Source organism: Heteronotia binoei, chromosome 8 (assembly GCF_032191835.1).
Source record: "Heteronotia binoei isolate CCM8104 ecotype False Entrance Well chromosome 8, APGP_CSIRO_Hbin_v1, whole genome shotgun sequence".
Lineage (NCBI taxonomy): Eukaryota > Metazoa > Chordata > Lepidosauria > Squamata > Gekkonidae > Heteronotia > Heteronotia binoei.
In genome coordinates, this window is record NC_083230.1 from 84,779,003 (window position 1) to 84,798,879 (window position 19,877).

At 38.8% G+C, this 19,877-nt stretch overlaps 1 protein-coding gene across 1 annotated transcript in view; it reads left to right on the top strand.

Annotated features, from left to right (window-relative positions):
- Positions 1-19,877, top strand: part of CARD10 (caspase recruitment domain family member 10) — a 71,814-nt gene that overhangs the window by 36,027 nt on the left and 15,910 nt on the right. Inside the window, exons 10-12 of the mRNA XM_060245498.1 lie at positions 11,363-11,509; positions 17,775-17,890; positions 19,046-19,086. Coding sequence (XP_060101481.1) covers positions 11,363-11,509; positions 17,775-17,890; positions 19,046-19,086 — 304 coding nt within the window. The remainder of the gene's footprint in view (positions 1-11,362; positions 11,510-17,774; positions 17,891-19,045; positions 19,087-19,877) is intronic.

The window sequence follows — 19,877 nt, forward strand, 5'->3', positions numbered from 1 at the left end:
GAAGAGAATAAAGACTCTGCATCATAATGGAGTACAAGTTATTATCCTGGAATATAAATGGACTAAATTCACCACAAAAACGAAAAGCAACATTTCATTGGATTAAAAAGCAAAAATGTAATATAATTTGTTTACAGGAAGTTCATATACAACAAAAGGATTATAAATTTTTATGGAATAAACAATTGGGATTGGAATTTTTCTCATTGGCGGATCAAAAGAAAAGGGGTGTGGTCTTTTATATTAAAGAACAAGTAGAACCAAAATCTTTAAATTGATATTTAAAGATAAAGATGGAAGCTATATAGCAGTAGAAGTGATGATGGATGCAAAGAAAACGTTGTTATTAGGATTATATGCGCCCAATGGAGCGAAAGACACTAATCGACAGTTGGATGAAATGTCATATGACCAGATCCTGATGATGGGTGGTTTTAATGGAACAATTCAAAATAATAGAGATAGATCGGGCCAAAAGAGGAATGATAAAGAAGGAAGACTGCCAATATCATTTTTTGAGTTGGTTAAACAAGAAAGCTTAGAAGATATTTGGAGAAAATTTAATCCTGAAGTAAGAGATTATACTTTCTTTTCAGCAAGACATAATTCTTTTTCCAGAATTGATATGTTAAGGGGCTCTAAAAGCTTGGGCCTCATAACTAGAAAAGTGGAGATTCTACCAAAGGTTTGTGCAGATCATAACCCAATATGTTTGATTACAAAACTGCGAAAGAAAACAAGAAGATGGAGAATAAATGAGGACTTGCTACAAGATAAAGATATTGTGACTTTTCTAGAAAAGGAAACTACAGCGTTCTTTCAAATAAATGACACCGATGATATAGAATTCCAGACGGTTTGGGATACTTATAAAGCAGTAATGAGAGGACTATTAATCACATTGAATAATAAAGATAAGAGGGCCAAAGAAAAGCAGATTTTAGATATACAAAATGAAATAAAGAAAAAAGAAGGGGAACTAAGAAAAAGACCAGGGAAAAAGAAATTAATTAGGGAAATTACAATACTACAATTCCAAGTAAGACATTTGTTGAATAAAAAACTAGAATGGAACTTAAAAAGTTTGCAACAGAAATCGTTTGAAGGTGCGAACAAACCTGGGAAGTATTTAGCCTGGCAACTGAAGAAAAAGAAAATAAAATCCTTAACAAAATTGTGGCAAATGGAAAAGAGATAGTGGATCAAGAAGGAATTAAAAGAGAATTTTTTAAATATTATGCAAATTTATTTAAAGGTGTGAAAATCAAAAAAGAAAAAATGGAAGAGTATCTACGAAATATTAAGATAGCACCCCTGACTGAGTATATTAAAAAGATTTTGAATGACCCAATAGAAAAAAAATTGAAATTGAAGCAGCAATAAATGTAATGAAAATAGGCAAGGCTCCCGGGCCAGATGGATATACAACTAAATTTTATAAAACTCTTAAAGATGAGATAGTACCAAATTGCAAAAAAAATTGAATACGATAAGAATAAAAGGGGAAATTCCAAATACTTGGAAAGAAGCTGTAATTTCGTTGATCCCCAAGGAAGATAGAGATGTTACAAATGTAAAGAACTATAGACCAATTTCATTACTAAATAATGATTAAGATTTACACAAGAATCTTGGCAGAACGACTTAAGCAATATTTGATTAACTTTATAAAGGAAGAAAAGCGGGATTTCTCCCTAAAAGGCAAATAAGAGACAATGTAAGAACTGTTGTAAATATTGTAGAATATTATGAGAAACACCCAGAAAAAGAGGCAGCATTATTTTTTGTGGATGCAGAAAAAGCCTTTGATAATTTGAACTGGGACTTTATGTTTGCAGTAATGGAAAAAATAAATCTGGGAGAATATTGTATAAGAATGACGAAAGCAATATACACAGATCAATATGCAAAATTGTGTATAAAGCAAACCTTACAAAAGAAATGAAGGTGAGCAAAGGTGCAAGACAAGGATGTCCGCTTTCACCATTGTTGTTTATAATGACTCTTGAAATTTTGTTAAGGCAAATACAAGATGACAAAGAGATAAAAGGATTGAAAATTAGAGGATTTTCTTATAAATATAAAGCATTTGCAGATGACATTGTGTTCATAACTGAGAATCCGATCCAAGTGATACCTTTGTTGATAGCTAAGATAAAAGAATATGGAGAAATGGCAGGACTATATATAAATAAAGAGAAGTCGAATTTTTTATGCAAAAATATGCAACCAAATAGACAGAAAGAATTGCAGATTTTGACGGGATGTGAAGTTACTCCTAAAGTTAAATATTTAGGTCTAGAAATAACTGAAGAATATCGATTTGTATAAAAACAATTATGAAAAGTTATGGTGCAAGATGGACAAAGATATGATGAAATGGAATAGACTTAATTTGTCTTTGTTGGGTAGGATTGCTGCAATTAAGATGAATATTTTGCCAAGAATAATGTATTTGTTCCAAACTATTCCAATTGTGAAAGATAGCAAACAATTTAACAAATGGCAAAGGAAGATTTCTGAATTTGTATGGGCTGCGAAGAAACCAAGGATTAAGGTGAAAATTTTAACAGATGCTAAGGAGAGGGGAGGTTTTCAACTTCCAGATTTAAGACTGTACCATGATGCAGTTTGTCTGACATGGATAAAGGATTGGATAATGCTGTTAAATAAAAAACTTTTATTGTTAGAAGCTCATGGGAACAAATTCAGCTGGCATGCTTATATGTACTATGGGAAAAATAAGATGGACGGTCTTTTTTCTCACCATTATTAGAAATAATTTACTAAATACATGGATAAAATATAAGAAATATGGTGATGAAAGAAAGCCACTTTGGATAGTGCCAGCAGAAGTAATAAAAATAACAGCTGAATCTGATGAAGAGAGAGGGATGTCATATAACCAACTGCTAAAGATTCAAGGTGATAAAGTTGAATTAAAATCTGCAGAAGAGTTAAACAACAGTATGACTGGTTTCAAATGCAACAAATAAAAAGCTTGATGGAAAATGATATTAAATCTGTTGAAATTAGACGTGAGCAAACGGAATTGGAAAGGGTTCTGCTTGGAGATAATGAAAAATTAATATCGAAAATATATAAATTATTGTTGAAATGGTCTACAGAAGAAGAAGTAGTAAAATCTCAAATGATTAAATGGGCAATTAATGTAAACAAGGAAATACAAATGGATACATGGGAATATCTTTGGAAGAACTCAATGAAAATATCAACATGTCAGAGTATTAAAGAGAACTGTTTCAAGATGATGTATAGGTGGTATATGACTCCGAAAAAACTGGCAAAGATGAGTAAAAAGATGTTGGATAGATGCTGGAAATGTAAGAAACGTGAAGGTTCTTTTTACCATATGTGGTGGACTTGTGGAAAAGTGAAAAAGTTTTGCAGATGATACAACAAGAAATATCGCAAATTTTGGGATATGATTTTAAGAAAGTAGCAGAGACTTTTTTATTGGGACTACAAATGGAAAAATTTCCAAAAGTAGATAGAACTTTAATTTGGTATTTGCTCTCAGCTGCTAGGACATTATATGCGCAGTTATGGAAACAAGAAAAAATACCAGAGAAATGGGACTGGATTGTGAAAGTTTTATCATGGAGTGAGATGGATAAACTAACAAGAATTTTAAGAGACTATGATTTGGAAGTGTTTAAGAGGGAATGGAAGAAATTTAGAGGAAAAAGAGTGGAATTTGAAAGGACATTGGGCAATTTTTTAACAATGAATTTAAGAAAAAGAAAAAATTGAACTTTGATGGGTTAAGGGTACCTTTATAAGTGAACTTAAGTATATAACATCGGCAGAAGTCTAGTAAAGGAGGGAGGGGGGATTAGAAAAATATCATATGGGTTAGGGATTGTAACGATATAATTTGACATTGTTACCATATGCTATTAATAAATTGTTTTAAACCCAAAACAAAAGATTTAAGTTCTGGAACTATTTGCAAGAGCATAAAATCAAGGAGACGTGGAAGGGGGTAAAAGTGGAATTTCTGGAGCTAAGAGCAAGCAGAAAAGTGCAGAAAAATAATTGTTGTTTGGAATTCTTGTGGCTTTGAAAAAAAACCCCATACATAACATAGCTGCAGACTCTTAATATGAAACAGGAAGTGACGTTTTGTAACTATCGTGGGATCTACAACCATTGAGAACGAGACTTCATGGCCAGAGAGTCAGGAAGTAAGTACTGAAAGAAGAGGAATCTTTAAGCATCTGGGTCTTCTCTAGAGCCAGGAACCATAGAGAAACATCAGCGGCCATTACAGAAAGGTCAAAGGTTTTACATAAAATAAATTGGAACTGGACTTAAAAAATTTACAAAACTGATACAAATCATCTCCAAAAGGTAAAACAGCTTAGACTATTTGTTTGAAAATAAATAATAAGCCCTAGGGGGAAAAGGAAAACTTTTTTAAAAAGAGGCTTGGAAATATCGCGGCCGCCATTTTGGAAAAATTAGGAACTTTAAAAATTAATATCTGGAGCTAGGAAGCTCAGAAGACGGCGATTTTGGGCTTGCTGGAAAGGGCATGATCTAATCTATTGAAATCTGTCATCAGATTGTGGTTTGGTGAGGTCAGCTTAAGAACCCATTTATGCAATGGGAGGACAGTGATGTCTGATCAGAAGCTGGGACCAAGGGTTACACGTCTAAGAGAAGAAGGAGAAGAAGGAGAAGAGAAGAAGAAGAAAATAATATTGGATTTATATCCCGCCCTCCACTCCGAAGAGTCTCAGAGCGGCTCACAATCTCCTTTACCTTCCTCCCCCACAACAGTCACCCTGCGAGGTGGGTGGGGCTGGAGAGGGCTCTCACAGCAGCTGCCCTTTCAAGGACAACCTCTGCCAGAGCTATGGCTGAGGCCATGCTAGCAGGTGCAAGTGGAGGAGTGGGGAATCAAACCCGGTTCTCCCAGATAAGAGTCCGCACACTTAACCACTACACCAAACCAGCTCTCCTCATTGGGAGCAGCCTCGTTGGGAGAAGGAAAAATGGCTAAACAAATCCAAGAACAATTGGATGCTATGGAGGCAAGACTGGTGAAGGTAATGAAAGATTTAATAACTGGAAGTGAGAAGAAACTCACTAAAGAAATAAACTCTAGTGCTGAGGAAGCCAAGAAAGATTAAAAAAGAGATTGATGATCTCAGGAAAGAGTCTCAAGCAGCAGCTAAAAAGACAGAGGAGATAGAAGTTAAAATTAAGGATCAAAATGCTACTATTAAGAAGATGCAGGACAAAGCAATACTACAAGATTGTAAGTTAATGGAGAATATGATTCGCCTAAGGGGAGTGCCTGAAAAAGACCAAGAGGATCTAAAGAAGTACATTGCCACAATTATTGCTGAGTTTATGGGAGATGACCCTGAGGTGATGGGACATTTGTGTGACTATGTTTACAAAGTCAACTCAGAATTTGCTAGAAAGTGCAAGTTACCAAGGGACATGGTAGTAAAATTTACTATAAGTGACATGGTGGGAAGGATCTTAAGTCAACAATTTGAAAGCCCAATGGAGGTGGAGGAAAGCCGAGTACGGATAATGAAGGAGCTGCTGAGGAAGGTTATTAGTGACAGAAGACAATTCAAGAAATTGACAGACAAGTTAAGAGAGAAGGGAATAAGATGTTGATGGATTTTACCTGAAGGTCTTAGCTTTGAGTATAAAAGACTGAGAATGACAATAGTAGATACTCAAGGCATGGAGAAGTTTTTTGCAGACAATAAAGAGTTTGGGGATACAGAATAATTGAAGAACCATTATGGATTACAAATTAATTTCTTGGAATGTAAATGGACTTAATTCACCGCAAAAAAGGAAAGCAACTTTGTTGTTAGCCGCCCTGAGCCTGCCTAGGCGGGGAGGGTGGGATATAAATAAAAATTTATTATTATTATTATTATTATTATTGGATTAAAAATAGAAATGTAATATAGTTTGTCTACAAGAAGTACATATTAAACAATTGGATTACAAATTTTTATGGAACAAATCTCTTGGAGAAGAATTTTTTTCATTAGCTCAAGAAAAAAGGAGTGGTTTTTTTATATTAAAAAAGAATTGGAGCCAAAATTGATTTTTAAAGACAATGAAGGTAAATATGTTGCAGTGGAGGTGTTTATGAATGAGAAAAAGACGTTGTTACTGGGACTATACCCCCCCAAATGGGGCAAAATATGCTTTCTTTAAAGACATTATGCAACAACTAGACCAAGTGACTTATGAACAAATAATGTTAGTGGGAGACTTCAATGGAACTTTGTTTCCAGATCTTTGGACAGATCCGGAAACAAAAAGAACAAAGATGGCAAGCTACCAAAGTCATTTTTTGAACTAACAAAGCAAGAAAGTCTGAAAGATACATGGAGAAAGTTTAAAACTAATATGCGTGATTATACTTCCTATTCAGCAAGACACAACTCCTTCACAAGAATTGATATGGTATGGTCCACGAAGGATTTGGGACTTATAACTAACAAAAATAGAGATTCTTCTGAAAATAGGTGCAGACCACAATCCATTAATGTGGTTAGCAAAAGAAAGGAAAAAGATGAGAAGATGGAGGCTAAATGAAGATTTATTGCAAAAAGTAGAAATAGTGAAATCTCTTGAAAAAGAAACTAAGGCTTTTTTCCAAATGAATGAAAATCAAGATGTTAAAATTCAGACCGTATGGGATGCGTACAAAGCTGTTATGAGATGAATCGAACAAATAAAATCGAACAAATAAAAAATAATAATAATACTAATTACATCAAACAATAAAGATAAAAGCGCTAAAGAAAAACGATTGATGGACTTACAAACAGAAATAGGTAAAAAAGAAAATGAACTAAAAAAAAGACTGGGGAAAAAAATATTACGGGAAATCATTATTTTGCAGAACCAATTGAGACACTTACTGAACAAAGAGGTGGAGTGGAATTTAAAAAGGTTACAGCAGAAGTCATTTGAAGGTGCTAATAAGCCGGGGAGATATTTGGCTTGGCAAGTAAAGAAAAAAAAGTGAGAAAAAATTCATAGAATTTTTTCAGAGGGTAAGGAAAATGTGGATCAAGCTGGAATTAAAAGGGAGTTTTACAAATTTTACGCTAAATTATTTAAAGGTCAACAAGTAAATAAAGAGAAAATAGAAGCTTACCTGCAAAGAATAAAAGTGAAACCCCTAAAAGAAAACATGGAAAAAACTTCGAATGAACCAATTGAAAAAGTAGAAATAGAAGCAAGAATTTGTTCAATGAAATTAGGAAAAGCTCCAGGTCTGACAGTCTTTTAGCAAAATTTTATAAAGTTTTAGCAGAAGTACTAGAACCTAAACTTCAAAAATTGATGAACAGTATTAGACAAGATGGGATGGTGCCAAATACATGGAAAGAAGCAGTTATTTCATTGATACCGAAAGAGGAAAGAGATGTCACGAATGTCAAAAATTATAGACCGATTTCACTACTGAGTAATGACTATAAAATATTTGCTAGAATTCTAGCAGAACGACTCAAACAGCATTTGAACATTTCTATCCAAGAGGAACAAGCAGGTTTTCTCCCCAGAAGGCAAAAAAGAAACAATATCAGAACAGTAATAGACATTGTAGAATATTATAAAAAGCATCCAGAGAAAGAGGTGGCTTTATTGTTTGCGGATGCAGAAAAAGCTTTTGATAATCTCAATTGGGACTTTATGTTTGCAGTGATGGAAAAAATGAAACTAGGAGATGATTTTATAAGGATGATCAAGGCAATACATACAGAACAACAAGCTAAACTTTGTGTGAATGCTGACTTGACAAAACAAATGACAATTAGCAAAGGCACAAGACAAGGTTCCCTCTATCTCTTTTGCTATTTATAATGACCCTAGAGGTCTTGTTGATTCAGATTGAAGACGATAAAGAAATAGAGGGACTGAAGTTGAAAGGTTTTTCCTATAAATATAGGGCCTTTGCGGATGATGTGATGTTTATTAATGAAAATCCATTACAAGTAACACCCTTGTTAAAAAAATTAAAAAGTATGGAGAACTGGTGGGTTTTTATGTAAACAAAGAAAAATCGAAAATCCTTAGTAAGAATCTGTCACTAAGCAAACAAAGAGTTACAAAATGCTACTGGATGTGAAGTTACCTCAAAAGTAAAATATTTAGGTGTGGAGATTACGATGAGAAATATTGATTTATATAAGAACAATTATGAAAAGCTTTGGCATAAAATTGAAGAGGATATGTTAAAGTGGAATAAATTGAATCTATCTATGCTGGGGAGGATATCTGCAGTTAAAATGAATGTTCTACCAAGAATTGGTTTTTTTTTTTCAAACTATTCCAATAGCGAAAGATAAGAAACAATTTAATCTTTGGCAAAGAAAGATTTCAGAATTTGTATGGGTGGGTAAAAAACCAAGAATTAAAATGAAAATTCTGATGGATGCGAAAGAAAGAGGTGTCTTCCAACTACCTGATTTAAGGTTATACCATGATGCAGTTTGTCTGGTATGGATTAAGGAATGGATAACTTTACTTAATAGAAAATTATTGGCCATGGAAATATTTTTGGTTGGCATGCTTATATGTATTATGGGAAGGAGAAAATGGATGGATTTTTCTCACACCATTATATAAGGAGGAACTTGTTGAATATGTGGAAAAAATACAGTAAATATGGTGATGAGAGAAAACCACTTTGGATAGTGCCAACAGAAGTTATAAAGTTGTCTTCAAGTACACAGGAAGAAAAATGTGTATCATACAAACAACTGCTAAAGATTCATGGAGGCAAAGTAGAATTGAAATCGGCCGAAGAGTTGCAAGATAAGTTTAATTGGTTTCAACTGCATCAAATTAAAAGCTTGGTTGAGAATGATATTAGGAATACAGGCATAAGACATGAACAAATAGAAATGGAAAAAATGCTGTTGGGTGAAAATGAAAAACTGACTTCAAGGATTTATAAGCTGTTACTGAAATGGTCTACTGAAGAGGAGGTGGTGAAACCTCAAATGATTAAATGGGCAATAAATTTTAACAAGGAAATACAAATGGAGATGTGGGAACACCTATAGAAGAACTCTATGAGAATATCGATGTGCTATAATATAAAAGAGAACTGCTTTAAAATGCTGTATAGGTGGTTTATGACGCCTAAAAAACTAGGAAAAATGAACAATCAAGCTTCAGATAGGTGTTGGAAATGTAAAAAACATGAAGGTTCTTTCTGCAATATGTGGTGGACTTGCGAAAAGGCGAAACAATTTTGGCTTATGATTCAACAAGAGATTTTGAAAATCTTGGGATATAATATTAAGAGAGCACCGGATGTTTTTTTGGTGGGATTACAAATGGAAAGCTTTCCGAAGCGAGACAGGACATTGTTGTGGTACTTGCTTTCAGCTGCGAGAACATTGTATGCGCAAATGTGGAAGCAAGATAAAATACCAGAAAAATGGGACTGGGTCTTAAAAGTACTAAACTGGAGTGAAATGGAGAAACTTACTAGAATCTTGAAAGACTGTAATTTGGAGAAATTCGAAGAAGATTGGGAGAAGTTTCAAAACTGTGTAGAGAAAGTGAAGAGACATTTAGTGGTTTTTGACAACAATAACTGAACTTTTAAAGAGAAGAGAAGAACTGTGATTATTGATAAGTGATTTAATATGCAAATTAGATAACTGAGAATTAAGTAGGGGATAAAATATAATAACCATCTTTGAGTTAAAATAATGGTAATTTTTACTGAAGATTCTATAATTATGAATTTTACCTTTAGAATGTTTTTCATTTATTTTAAATACCGGTGGAGGTAATGAATTAGAGGTGAGGGGGGAAGGAAAATTTGTAATATATTGGCGGATTACATTTGGGTTATGTTAGAAGTATACTTTTCAATATATTGCAAAAATAATAAAAATTTGATTTACAGGTATAAAAAAAGGATGACTCTTTCAGAGAGAGGGAAAGGAAGGCAGACTGGAACTTGGTGGTTTGAAATTGGGATCATAAGATGGAATGACAACAGGTTTTTGTATTATCACAGAGTGCCAGTTTGATGTAGTGGTTAAGTGCGTGGACTCTTATCTTGGAGAACTGGGTTTGATTCTCCACTCTTCCACTTGCACCTGCTGGAATGGCCTTGGGTCAGCCATAGCTGTTGGAGTTGTCCTTGAAAGGGCAGCTTCTGTGAGAGCCCTCTCAGCCCCACCCACCTCACAGGGTGTCCGTTGTAGTGGAGGAAGGTAAAGGAGATTGTAAGCCGCCCTGAGATTCAGAGTGAAGGGTGGGGTATAAATCCAATATCATCATCATCAACAACAACAACAAACTTAACTGGAGATGGACAGTAGTTTAAGGGAGTTGAAAGTGGCATGGAACAAAAAAATCCAAATGTTGGGTATGGGCTAATGGAATTCGAACTTGCTGAGACTGAGAGGGAAAAAGATCTTGGGGTCATAGCAGATAGTCCAATTAAAGTGTTTAACCCAATGTGCTGCAGTGGTGGAAAAAGCAAACTCTGTGTTGAGGATTATTAGAAATTGAAATATAAAAGATTATTAGGAATTGAAAATAAAATGGTCGATATTATAATGCTCCTTGTATAGATCTATGGTGCAGCCTCATTTGGTATACTGCAGGCAGTTCTGGTATCTCAATCAGGATGTTGCAGAGCTGGAAAAAGTACAGCTCACCAGGATGATTAGAGGGTTGGAGAACCTAACCTGTGAGGAAAGGCTGAAGAGTCTGGGACTTCTCAGTTCAGAAAAGAGGGAACTAAGTGGGAGACATGATAGAGGTTTATAAAATTATGCACGGGGTAGAGGGGGTTGGGAACTTTTTCTTCTTCTCCTAAAATACTAGGGCATCCAGTGAAGCTGATGGGCAGGAGATTAGGAACAGACAAAAGAGCATACTTTAAAATATGGTACGTGCTTCTAGAAGATGTAGTGGTGTTAATAGCCATAGACATTTTTAAAGGGGATTAGATTCATGGAGGATAAGTCTATCAGTGGCTACTAATCATGGTGACTAAGGAGCCTCCATTTTCAGAGTCAGTAAACCTCGACTATCAGTGCCAGGAGGCAACATCAGGAGAAGTATACCCTGTTGTTGAACCTCTAGAGAAACTGGCTGGTCACTACGTGAGACAGGATGCTGGACTAGATGGACCACTGTTCTAAGCCATCTGGGATCTTAGGTGACTGAAGCAGGATTTTCCATGATGGATGCACATTTCTGTCCACAGAGGGCTTCTGCCTTGAAAGTGTGACTTCCAGGTAAATAAAAGCCTCATCAAATAGGAATCATCTAGCATATTGAGGCATTTTTTAATTTTTTTCTCCCCTAGATGTGTTCCTCTTCCCATTCACTCTGTTCCATCCTAAGCAGCACCTGGAGCATTATTGACAAGCCTTCCCTCCTGGAGGACGGAATTATAGATACTTCTGGCATCCTGGATGTTGTCTTCCCTGAGGACTACATAAACCAGAAAGCGGTGAGGCTTTAGTGACCCTGAGTGCTGTTTTTCATTTGTGTGACCCAGCTACCTGGAATGAACTGGGCAGACTTGCCAGTATCTGTGGGAGTTGGCAGGTTTTCCTGACCTTATTTTCTTTTTCTTCCAAAGTGGAAAAAATGCAGCCTGGGATGGCTAGGGGTCTTGTCTACAGGGCCGGCACATGGGAGTAGGCCAGGTAGGTGGCCGCCTAGTGCCCCTCCCCTTCCCTGCTTGTCTTGGATGCATTTGGAGCAGCTCTGAATGCCTCCGAGCTGAGGAAATGCACTGCTGTCCCCACTCAGACTTGGGCAGGGGCAGTATGGAGCATGTTTCCTCAGCTTGGAGGTGTTCAGAGCAGCTCCAAATGCCTCTGACCTGAGGAAATGCACTGCACACCCTGCCCAGCCCCCTCCAGACCCAGAAGGGGCTGAGCAGGGTGTGTGGTGCATTTCTTTGCCTCAGAGGCATTGGGAGCTATTCCAAATTCCTCCAAGCCAAGGAAGCATGCCCCCCATCCTCCTCCAGACTCAGAGGGGGCTGGGCGGGGCACGCGGCACATTTCCTCGGGTCAGAGGCATTTGGAGCTGCTCTAAATGTCTCTGAGCTGAGGAAGTGCACCCCATCCAGCCCCCTCTGGGGCTGCAGGGCAGGACATGAACCTTGCCTGTGGTGCTGGAAACCCCAGTGCCGGTGCCACTTGTCTAAAGTCACCAGGAGCTGGAAACCATATTCAGAAGTTAAGAAGCGAGGGCAGAAGACACAAGGCTGCTTCTGTTTTTTAATTTCAGCAAGAGCAAAATATGGCAACCCTTTGTAACTCATGCTATAATGAAAATGTGACACAGCCCCAGCTCATCTATAGTTATTCTTTCCTACTGGAAAAAATAGCTTTTCCTGGCTTTTTTTTGTTCCCCCAGTGGACAAGAAAATATTTTGCTGTGGCTTTTGCTATTACTTAGGAAGTGTGGAGACCTGCCCAGCTGTGACTACAATGCAGTGTTCTGTGTGACTACAATGCAAGCATCAAAGATCTAGTCTATAGAGAGCTAAAGTTGCATGCCTGCTTGGGAACAGGCCTACTGAGATCAGAGTAATTTGCTTCTGAGGAAACTTGCATAGGTCCAGGCTGTGTGAATGTAACCAGTGACATAGGAAGGCCCAGATTCAAATGTCACCTTAGCCAACAGAACTGTGGTATGGTTTTAGGCCTGCCCTTCCCCTGAAATAGGAGAATTATGGTATTAACACTTCTTACAGATTCCTGCTCTCTCATGGATTGCTGCCTTGACGTGGCGAGAGGGCTATGGGCTATGCCATGTAGGGCCACCCAAGATGGACAGCTGAGAACCCAGACAAAATGTGATCCACTCCAGTATCCTTGCCAAGAACCACTCCAGTATCCTTGCCAAGAAAACCCCATGTACAATAACAAAAGGCTAAAAGATATGGTGCTGGAGGATGAGCCCCTCAGACCTGAAGGTGCCCAATATGCTACTGGGGAAGAGTAGAGGACAAGTCCAAATAACTACAGAAAGAATGAAGAAACTGGGCCAAAGCCGAAAGGATGCTCAGTTGTGGATGTGTCTGATGGTGAAAGAACAGTCTGATGCTGCAAAGAACAGTACTGCATTGGAATGTGGAATGTAAGATCTATGAATCAAGGTAAGCTGGATGTAGTCAAACAGGAGATGGCAAGACTGAACATCGACATCTTGAGAATCAGTGAACTAAAATGGATGGGAATGGGTAAATTTAACTCAGAGGATCACTACATCTATTATTGTGGGCAAGAGTCCCCTAGAAGAAATGGTGTGGCCTTTATAGTTAACAAGAGAGTGAGGAAGGCAGTAATGGGATACAAAAATGACAGAATGATCTCAGTCCGTATCCAAGGCAAACCATTCAATATCACAGTAATCCAAGTCTATGCCCCAACCACTGATGCAGAAGAGGCTGAAGTGGACCAGTTCTATGAAGATCTACAACACCTTCTAGATTTAACAACAAAAAAAGATGTCCTCCTCATCATAGGGGACTGGAATGCCAAAGTAGGAAGTCAAAAGATAACCGGAACAACTGACAAGTTTGGCCTTGGAGAACAAAATGAAGCCAGGCAAAGGCTAGTAGAGTTTTGTCAAGAGAATAAACTGGTCATTCCAACAACCTAAAAGGCAACTCTACACATGGACATCACCTGATGGGCAGCACAGATATCTGATTATATACTCTGCAGTCAAAGATGGAGAAGTGCCTTACAGTCAGCAAAAACAAGACCTGGAGCAGACTGCGGCTCAGATCATGAGCTACTCATTGCAAAATTCAGGCTTAAACTGAAGAAAACTGGGGAAGCCATCAGGCCATTCACGTTTGACCATTCAGGTTTGACCATTCTGGTTTGACCCTTATGAATATACAGTGGAGGTGAAGGAACTAGAGTTGATAGAGTGCTGGGAGAACTATGGACGGCGGTTCGTGACCTTGTACAGAAGGCAGCAATCAGCACAATCCCAAAGAAAAAGAAATGTAAGAAAGCAAAGTGGCTGTCTGATGAGGCTTTACAAATAGCTGAGGAAAGAAGGAAAGCAAAAGGCAAAGTTGAAAAGAAAAAATTCACCCAACTGAATGCAGATTTTCAGAAAACAGCAAGGAGAGATAAGGAGGCCTTCCTGAAAGAACAATGCGAAGCAATAGAGGAAAATAATAGAATGGGAAGGACAAGAGATCTCTTCAAGAAAATTGGAGAAATCAAGGGAACGTTTCGTGCAAAGATGGCCATGATAAAGGACAAAAATGGCAGGAACCTAACAGAAGCAGAAGAGATCAGGAAGAGGTGGCAAGAATCCACAGAAGAATTATACAAGAAGGACCTCAATGTCCTTGACAACCATGACAGTGAAATTGCTGACCTTGAGCCAGACATCCTGAAATGTGAAGTCAAATGGGCCTTAGAAAGCATTACTAACAACAAAGCGAGCGGAGATGACGGTATCCCAGTTGAGCTATTCAAAGTCCTAAAAGATGATGCTGTTAAAGTGATGCACACATTATGTCAACAAATTTGGAAAAAGCAACAGTGGCCACAGGATTGGAAAAGGTCAGTTTATATTCCAATCCCAAAGAAGGGTAATGCCAAGGAATGTTCAAACTATCGCACCATTGCACTCATTTTACATGCTAGCAAGGTCATGTTAAAGATCCTACAAGCTAGGCTTCAGCAGTATGTAGATCGGGAACTACCAGAATTTCAAGCTGGGTTTCGGAGAGGTAGAGGAACTAGAGATCAAATTGCCAACATTCGCTGGATTATGGAGAAAGCATGGGAGTATCAGAAAAACGTCTATTTCTGTTTCATTGACTATGCTAAAGCCTTTGATTGTGTGGATCACAACAAACTGTGGCAAGTCCTTAAAGAGATGGGAGTACCAGACCACCTCACATGTCTCCTGAGAAACCTGTATAAGGGTCAAGAAGCAACGGTCAGAACTAATTGGTTTAGAATAGGAAAAGGACTTCGACAAGGATGTATATTGTCACCCTGCTTATTTAATTTATATGCAGAGTACATCATGCGGAATGCTGGCCTGGATGAAGCAGAAGCAGGAATTAAGATTGCAGGGAAAACATCAACAACCTCAGATATGCAGATGATACCACTCTAATGGCAGAAAGTGAGGAGGACCTAAAGAACCTCTTGCTGAGGGTGAAAGAGGAGAGCACAAAAGTAGGCTTGAAACTCAACATCAAAAAAACTAAGATCATGGCATCCGGCCCCATCACACCATGGCAAATAGAAGGTGAAGACAGTTTGCTCCTTGGGAGGACAGCTATGGCGAACCTGGGCAGTATGATAAAAGTAGAGACATCAGCCTGCCAACAAAAGTCCGTATAGTCAAAGCAATGGTATTCCCAGTAGTCATGTATGGCTGTAAGAGCTGGACCATAAGGAAGGCCGAGCGCAGAAGAATAGATGCTTTTGAGCTGTGGTGCTGGAGAAGAATCTTGAGAGTCCCTGGGGGTCACAAAGAATCAGACTTGACTGTGCGACTGAAGAACAACAACGAACAGATTCCTGGGAAGATCCTCGAGACAAAACATCTCAAGTGCTTTGAGCACATTCTGAATTCCACCTTTATTTTATTTTATTTTTTGCATCTCATATTTCCTGCTGGGCCCATTTATGTACTGTGCATTTTTATGACCCTTTTATGACATGGATTCTTATATATAATTAAAGTGCTGTTAGCTACCCTACATTTTTTGGAGTGGGGTATAAATAAGGAAATTTCCCAAGTATTAAAATTGTTTCCAGAATTTCAATAATGTTTTAATACATTCAGTGCTATAAGCCATCCCTGTTTGTAGTGAAGAGCAGGAAGTGAGAGGACAGTGTTCTTGACTCCTCACCTCCTTGTGGCATAAAGATAGACTTGGCCAAATTGAATTTCATTCATTTTTCTTCCATGCAACTGAAACACCACCTACATTTAATCTAGGATCTCCACCATTTGTGCAGAGCTTGCATCCATTGGATTTCACTCTACCCGCATGCTATGCAGCCAAGTAAGTGCATGCTAATTTGGGGAGTTGGGCGGGCATGTGAGATGACGGGCACCACTCTTCTTTATGCATATGATCTTATGCTTCATCTGAGCTGGCCTGTTTTTAAAATCATGAAAGATGTAAAGTCAGATAGAACCTTTGTAAGAATCACTGTGATGTAAAGCCTTTATGGTTTGGGAGAAACTCTTGGGAAAATTGGAGTTAGTTAGATGAAATGGAAATCAGAGTTGTGGGGTTCATCCATTTCTTAGGACACACACATCCCTTGTATATAGACCCCCCACTCCATTTTAATCCTTTTGGTGGAACAACGGCAAGTAGAATAAAGCATATACATTTCATTTGCAAAATTTAGCTTCATTGCAGAATGTTGGGCCGGCAGCCCAACTGTCCATTGTTCTATCTTTTTTCCCCTGGTCTTTTCTAAAAGAAGCCTGAGAACTGCAGCCAATGTCCTCATCACAGCTGGCTCTCAGATGGAGGGAAATTTTCCAGAAACAAATTTGGTTGTAATCCAATAGGCTTCTTGGAGTTTCCCCTTCCCAGAACAACAGCCAGTGTGGTGGTCTGGAGCTTTTCAGTTGGCTGTGAATGTGCAAGTGATGGTTGCTGAATAAAGAGCAGAAGGGCAGTGGGGATTGGCTCCTTGCCCTACATTTTGCTCTGAATTGGCTTGATGGTATGTAATGTAAATCTTGACTGTCATGTGAGTTGCTGACAACTGAATTTTTGCATGGAAGACTTTCTAGCTTGTATTTAAGTATCTGTAGCTGTATTTTTTGGGTACAATATCTTTTGGGCAGAAATAAGCAAACAAGCTGCTCATTTAACTCTGCACTTCTAGCTGAAATGCTGCTGACCCTGAAAAGGAATAGCATGTAACAAAAAAACAGCTTGTTGCTTTTTCTAGCACATCCCCCCCTTACCTCACAACAACTTAGACGTGGATTCAAGGAAGACAGAACTCATTACTCCAGCTTGTACAGGATTCTGCAGCTGCAGACTTGCAATTCTGCGGTGGGAAATAAATTAGAAGAAAAGTAAACTGGAAGGAAATGTAGAGGGCTGTGAATATACTGAATAATATCACCTTCCTACAGTTTGGTTGTATTTCATAACTCATGATTTTATGTTGAGCTTCTGGGTTTTTCCTTTTTAAAAGATTGGGTTTAAAGCAATTAGATTAGGGCCATAAGATACTGTTGTGCATTTGCCTTTGCTCTTTGAAGTCTGCCATAAATTATAGCATTAGTCTGATTTAACATAAATAATTGATCCACATGAACTTCTCCTTTAGTGTTTGCAGTTCAGTATGTTACAAAGATCAATTTCAGAAGGTGCCCTTGACTTAATTAGGCAGCCTTAATGCAAGTTCTTGCAAAAAAAAAAAAGGAAGAGAAAAAAGTTGACTAATGCCTTCTTTTATATAAGAGGTATTCCCCCTTCTCTCGCACGCATGCAAGGGAATGGAATGCCTCTTCTGCTTGCTATGTGCATCATCTGCCTTCAAAAACTATATGTAATAGTTTGTAACATAGATCAGTTTCATATGATGATGGTATTTAATGTAAATCTAATTAATATGATCAACAGATTTCTTTCTTTTAAAAAAAAAGATTAGGCATAATATGAGCAGGAACATGAAGAGTGAGATGAGAAAAATCTGGATCTGGTTTTGAGGCATTTTTTCCTTTCTAAACAGGAAGTGACTCCAGACAGAGAGAAGGAAATTAACCGCCTTTCCATCTTTCCCTTCCCACCCTGTGCTGGCTCCATACTTCGAAGGCAGCGTGAAAATGGATGGATGCACTCCAAGAGGTAACAACAGGGCTCCCAGGCCATCTGTGCTGTTGTGAAATTTCTCCCTATAAGCATCCTGAATTTTATCCCTGAGGTCCAAGTGTCTCAGGAGCCATGCCTCATGCCTTGGGGTACTGAGTTGATTCCCAAATCAGTTTCTCCAGCCAACAGACTAGTATTCTGCTGTAGTTGGGGTTCCAGTAATCCTTGGCTGAGAGAGGCCTGTGACAGGAAGTACCCAGGCCTGTAGAATGATCAACCTTCAGTGGGGCCTGAGCCTGGAGTTCTCCTGGAATTACAACTGATCTCCAGGCTACAGAGATCAGTTCCTCTGGATGAAGTGGCAGCTTCAGAGGAGGGACTTTATGATATTGACCTCAGCAGAACTCCCTCCCCTCCCCATGCAAGCCCCCAAACCTCCAGGAATTTACCAAGCTAGTTGTTGGTGATGTTACCTGTTGGGCTGTATGCTTAAGTAGGGGCTGCCAAGCTCCCAGGCAGGGTGGGGGTTCTTCCACCCTGGAGGTTCTCAACCCGCTGGCGGGGGGATCCCCTCCCAACATCGGCAGCACGATGATGTCACTTGCAAGTGACATCATCGTGCCAGCAATGTCGTGTGCCAACTGCTCTAGGAGCTTCCAGAAAAACTCTGTGGTTTTCCTGGGTGCTCTAGAAATTTGGGAGGAAGACTCTATGGTACCAGAGGCTGCGGGGGACTTAGCAACCCTTTGCTTAAGTACGCTTTGTTTCATACTCTAGTAAAAAAAAAAAAGGGTATTGTAAATTGGTCATAAGGATGCATTGTCTTTAGGAGAAGTCTACAGGTGCATGAATGGGGGTGGGGAAGGAGTGGAAGTACCAACTGCAGAAATGCAGTTGTGCTATTTGCCACTTGCAAAGTGAGAGAGTATCTTTTTGAAGGCCAAATACTGATGGTGAGAAGAATGAGAGGGTGGCTGAGAACAAGTTGACCCATCAGAGCTGCTGTTGTGGAGTTCAAGGCAGTGATGAGTTCAGGAAATGATGCTCATGTAATTCCATCTTTGAAACTGAGCAGATCTGGTACTGGTACTGTTACATGTGGAGAAAGGGTGGGTACAAAATTATATTTTGAAGAACAATTTGAATATTTGAATTAATATCTTCCTTTCTGAATTTCTTTTGTGCCCTCAGTCAGTCTTATGGGTCCTTTGGCAGCATGGAAGACTTGACAGGTATTGCCAGCTGTGGTTTATCTATTATGATTCCCTTGAATACTGTGTGAGGAAACTGGGGAGAGGAGGGGGTTTCCTTGTTCCATGCTAGCTGCAAGACCATATGCCCACTAGGGGCACCCCTGCCCCATACTACTCCTGCCAGCTCAGGTAGTGCCTCCAGGGGGTCAACCCATGGCATGCATGCATGTGTGCTTAGTTTTTAGGCCATTCCAGTCTGGTGTGTTTAATTTATATAGGGTTTTATTTGACAGTGAATTCAATTCAGCTTCAGAGGAGTGGGAACTGGAAGAGATAAATGTCTTTGCTTTAGGCTGTTATCGGCTGTTGGTGACAGGCTGTAAATCTCTAGAGCATGTCCCACTGTATATCTCATATTCGGCTAGATTTGTGGCATATTCTACCAATGTACCTCCCCTGGAGAACTGGCACACATGCAATGCCTGTCTGGCTTCTTCAGTCAGCCTGTGTTCGTACTGGAGGGAAGGTTTGCCTCATAATCCAGGTTTTTCTGGTTGGCCTCTTAAATAGGCAATTCTGAGCCTTTGGTCCAGGGACCGCTGGGGTTCAGTTTAGGTTTTTGCCTGTGTTTAGTGCTGCATTCTCCGAAACTGTGAATGTTCTTTAAACATTACTCCATCCTCTTGGGTGATGCTTTTCCATTGTGCACAACTGGCATAATCTAAAACTGTGCAATCATGGGGGTCCCTTGGTGGGTGAGTGAGAAATATCCACATGGAGTACCATTTCTGGGACCTAAGTGGGTATGTTTCCTGTCTGTCAGAGCTGCA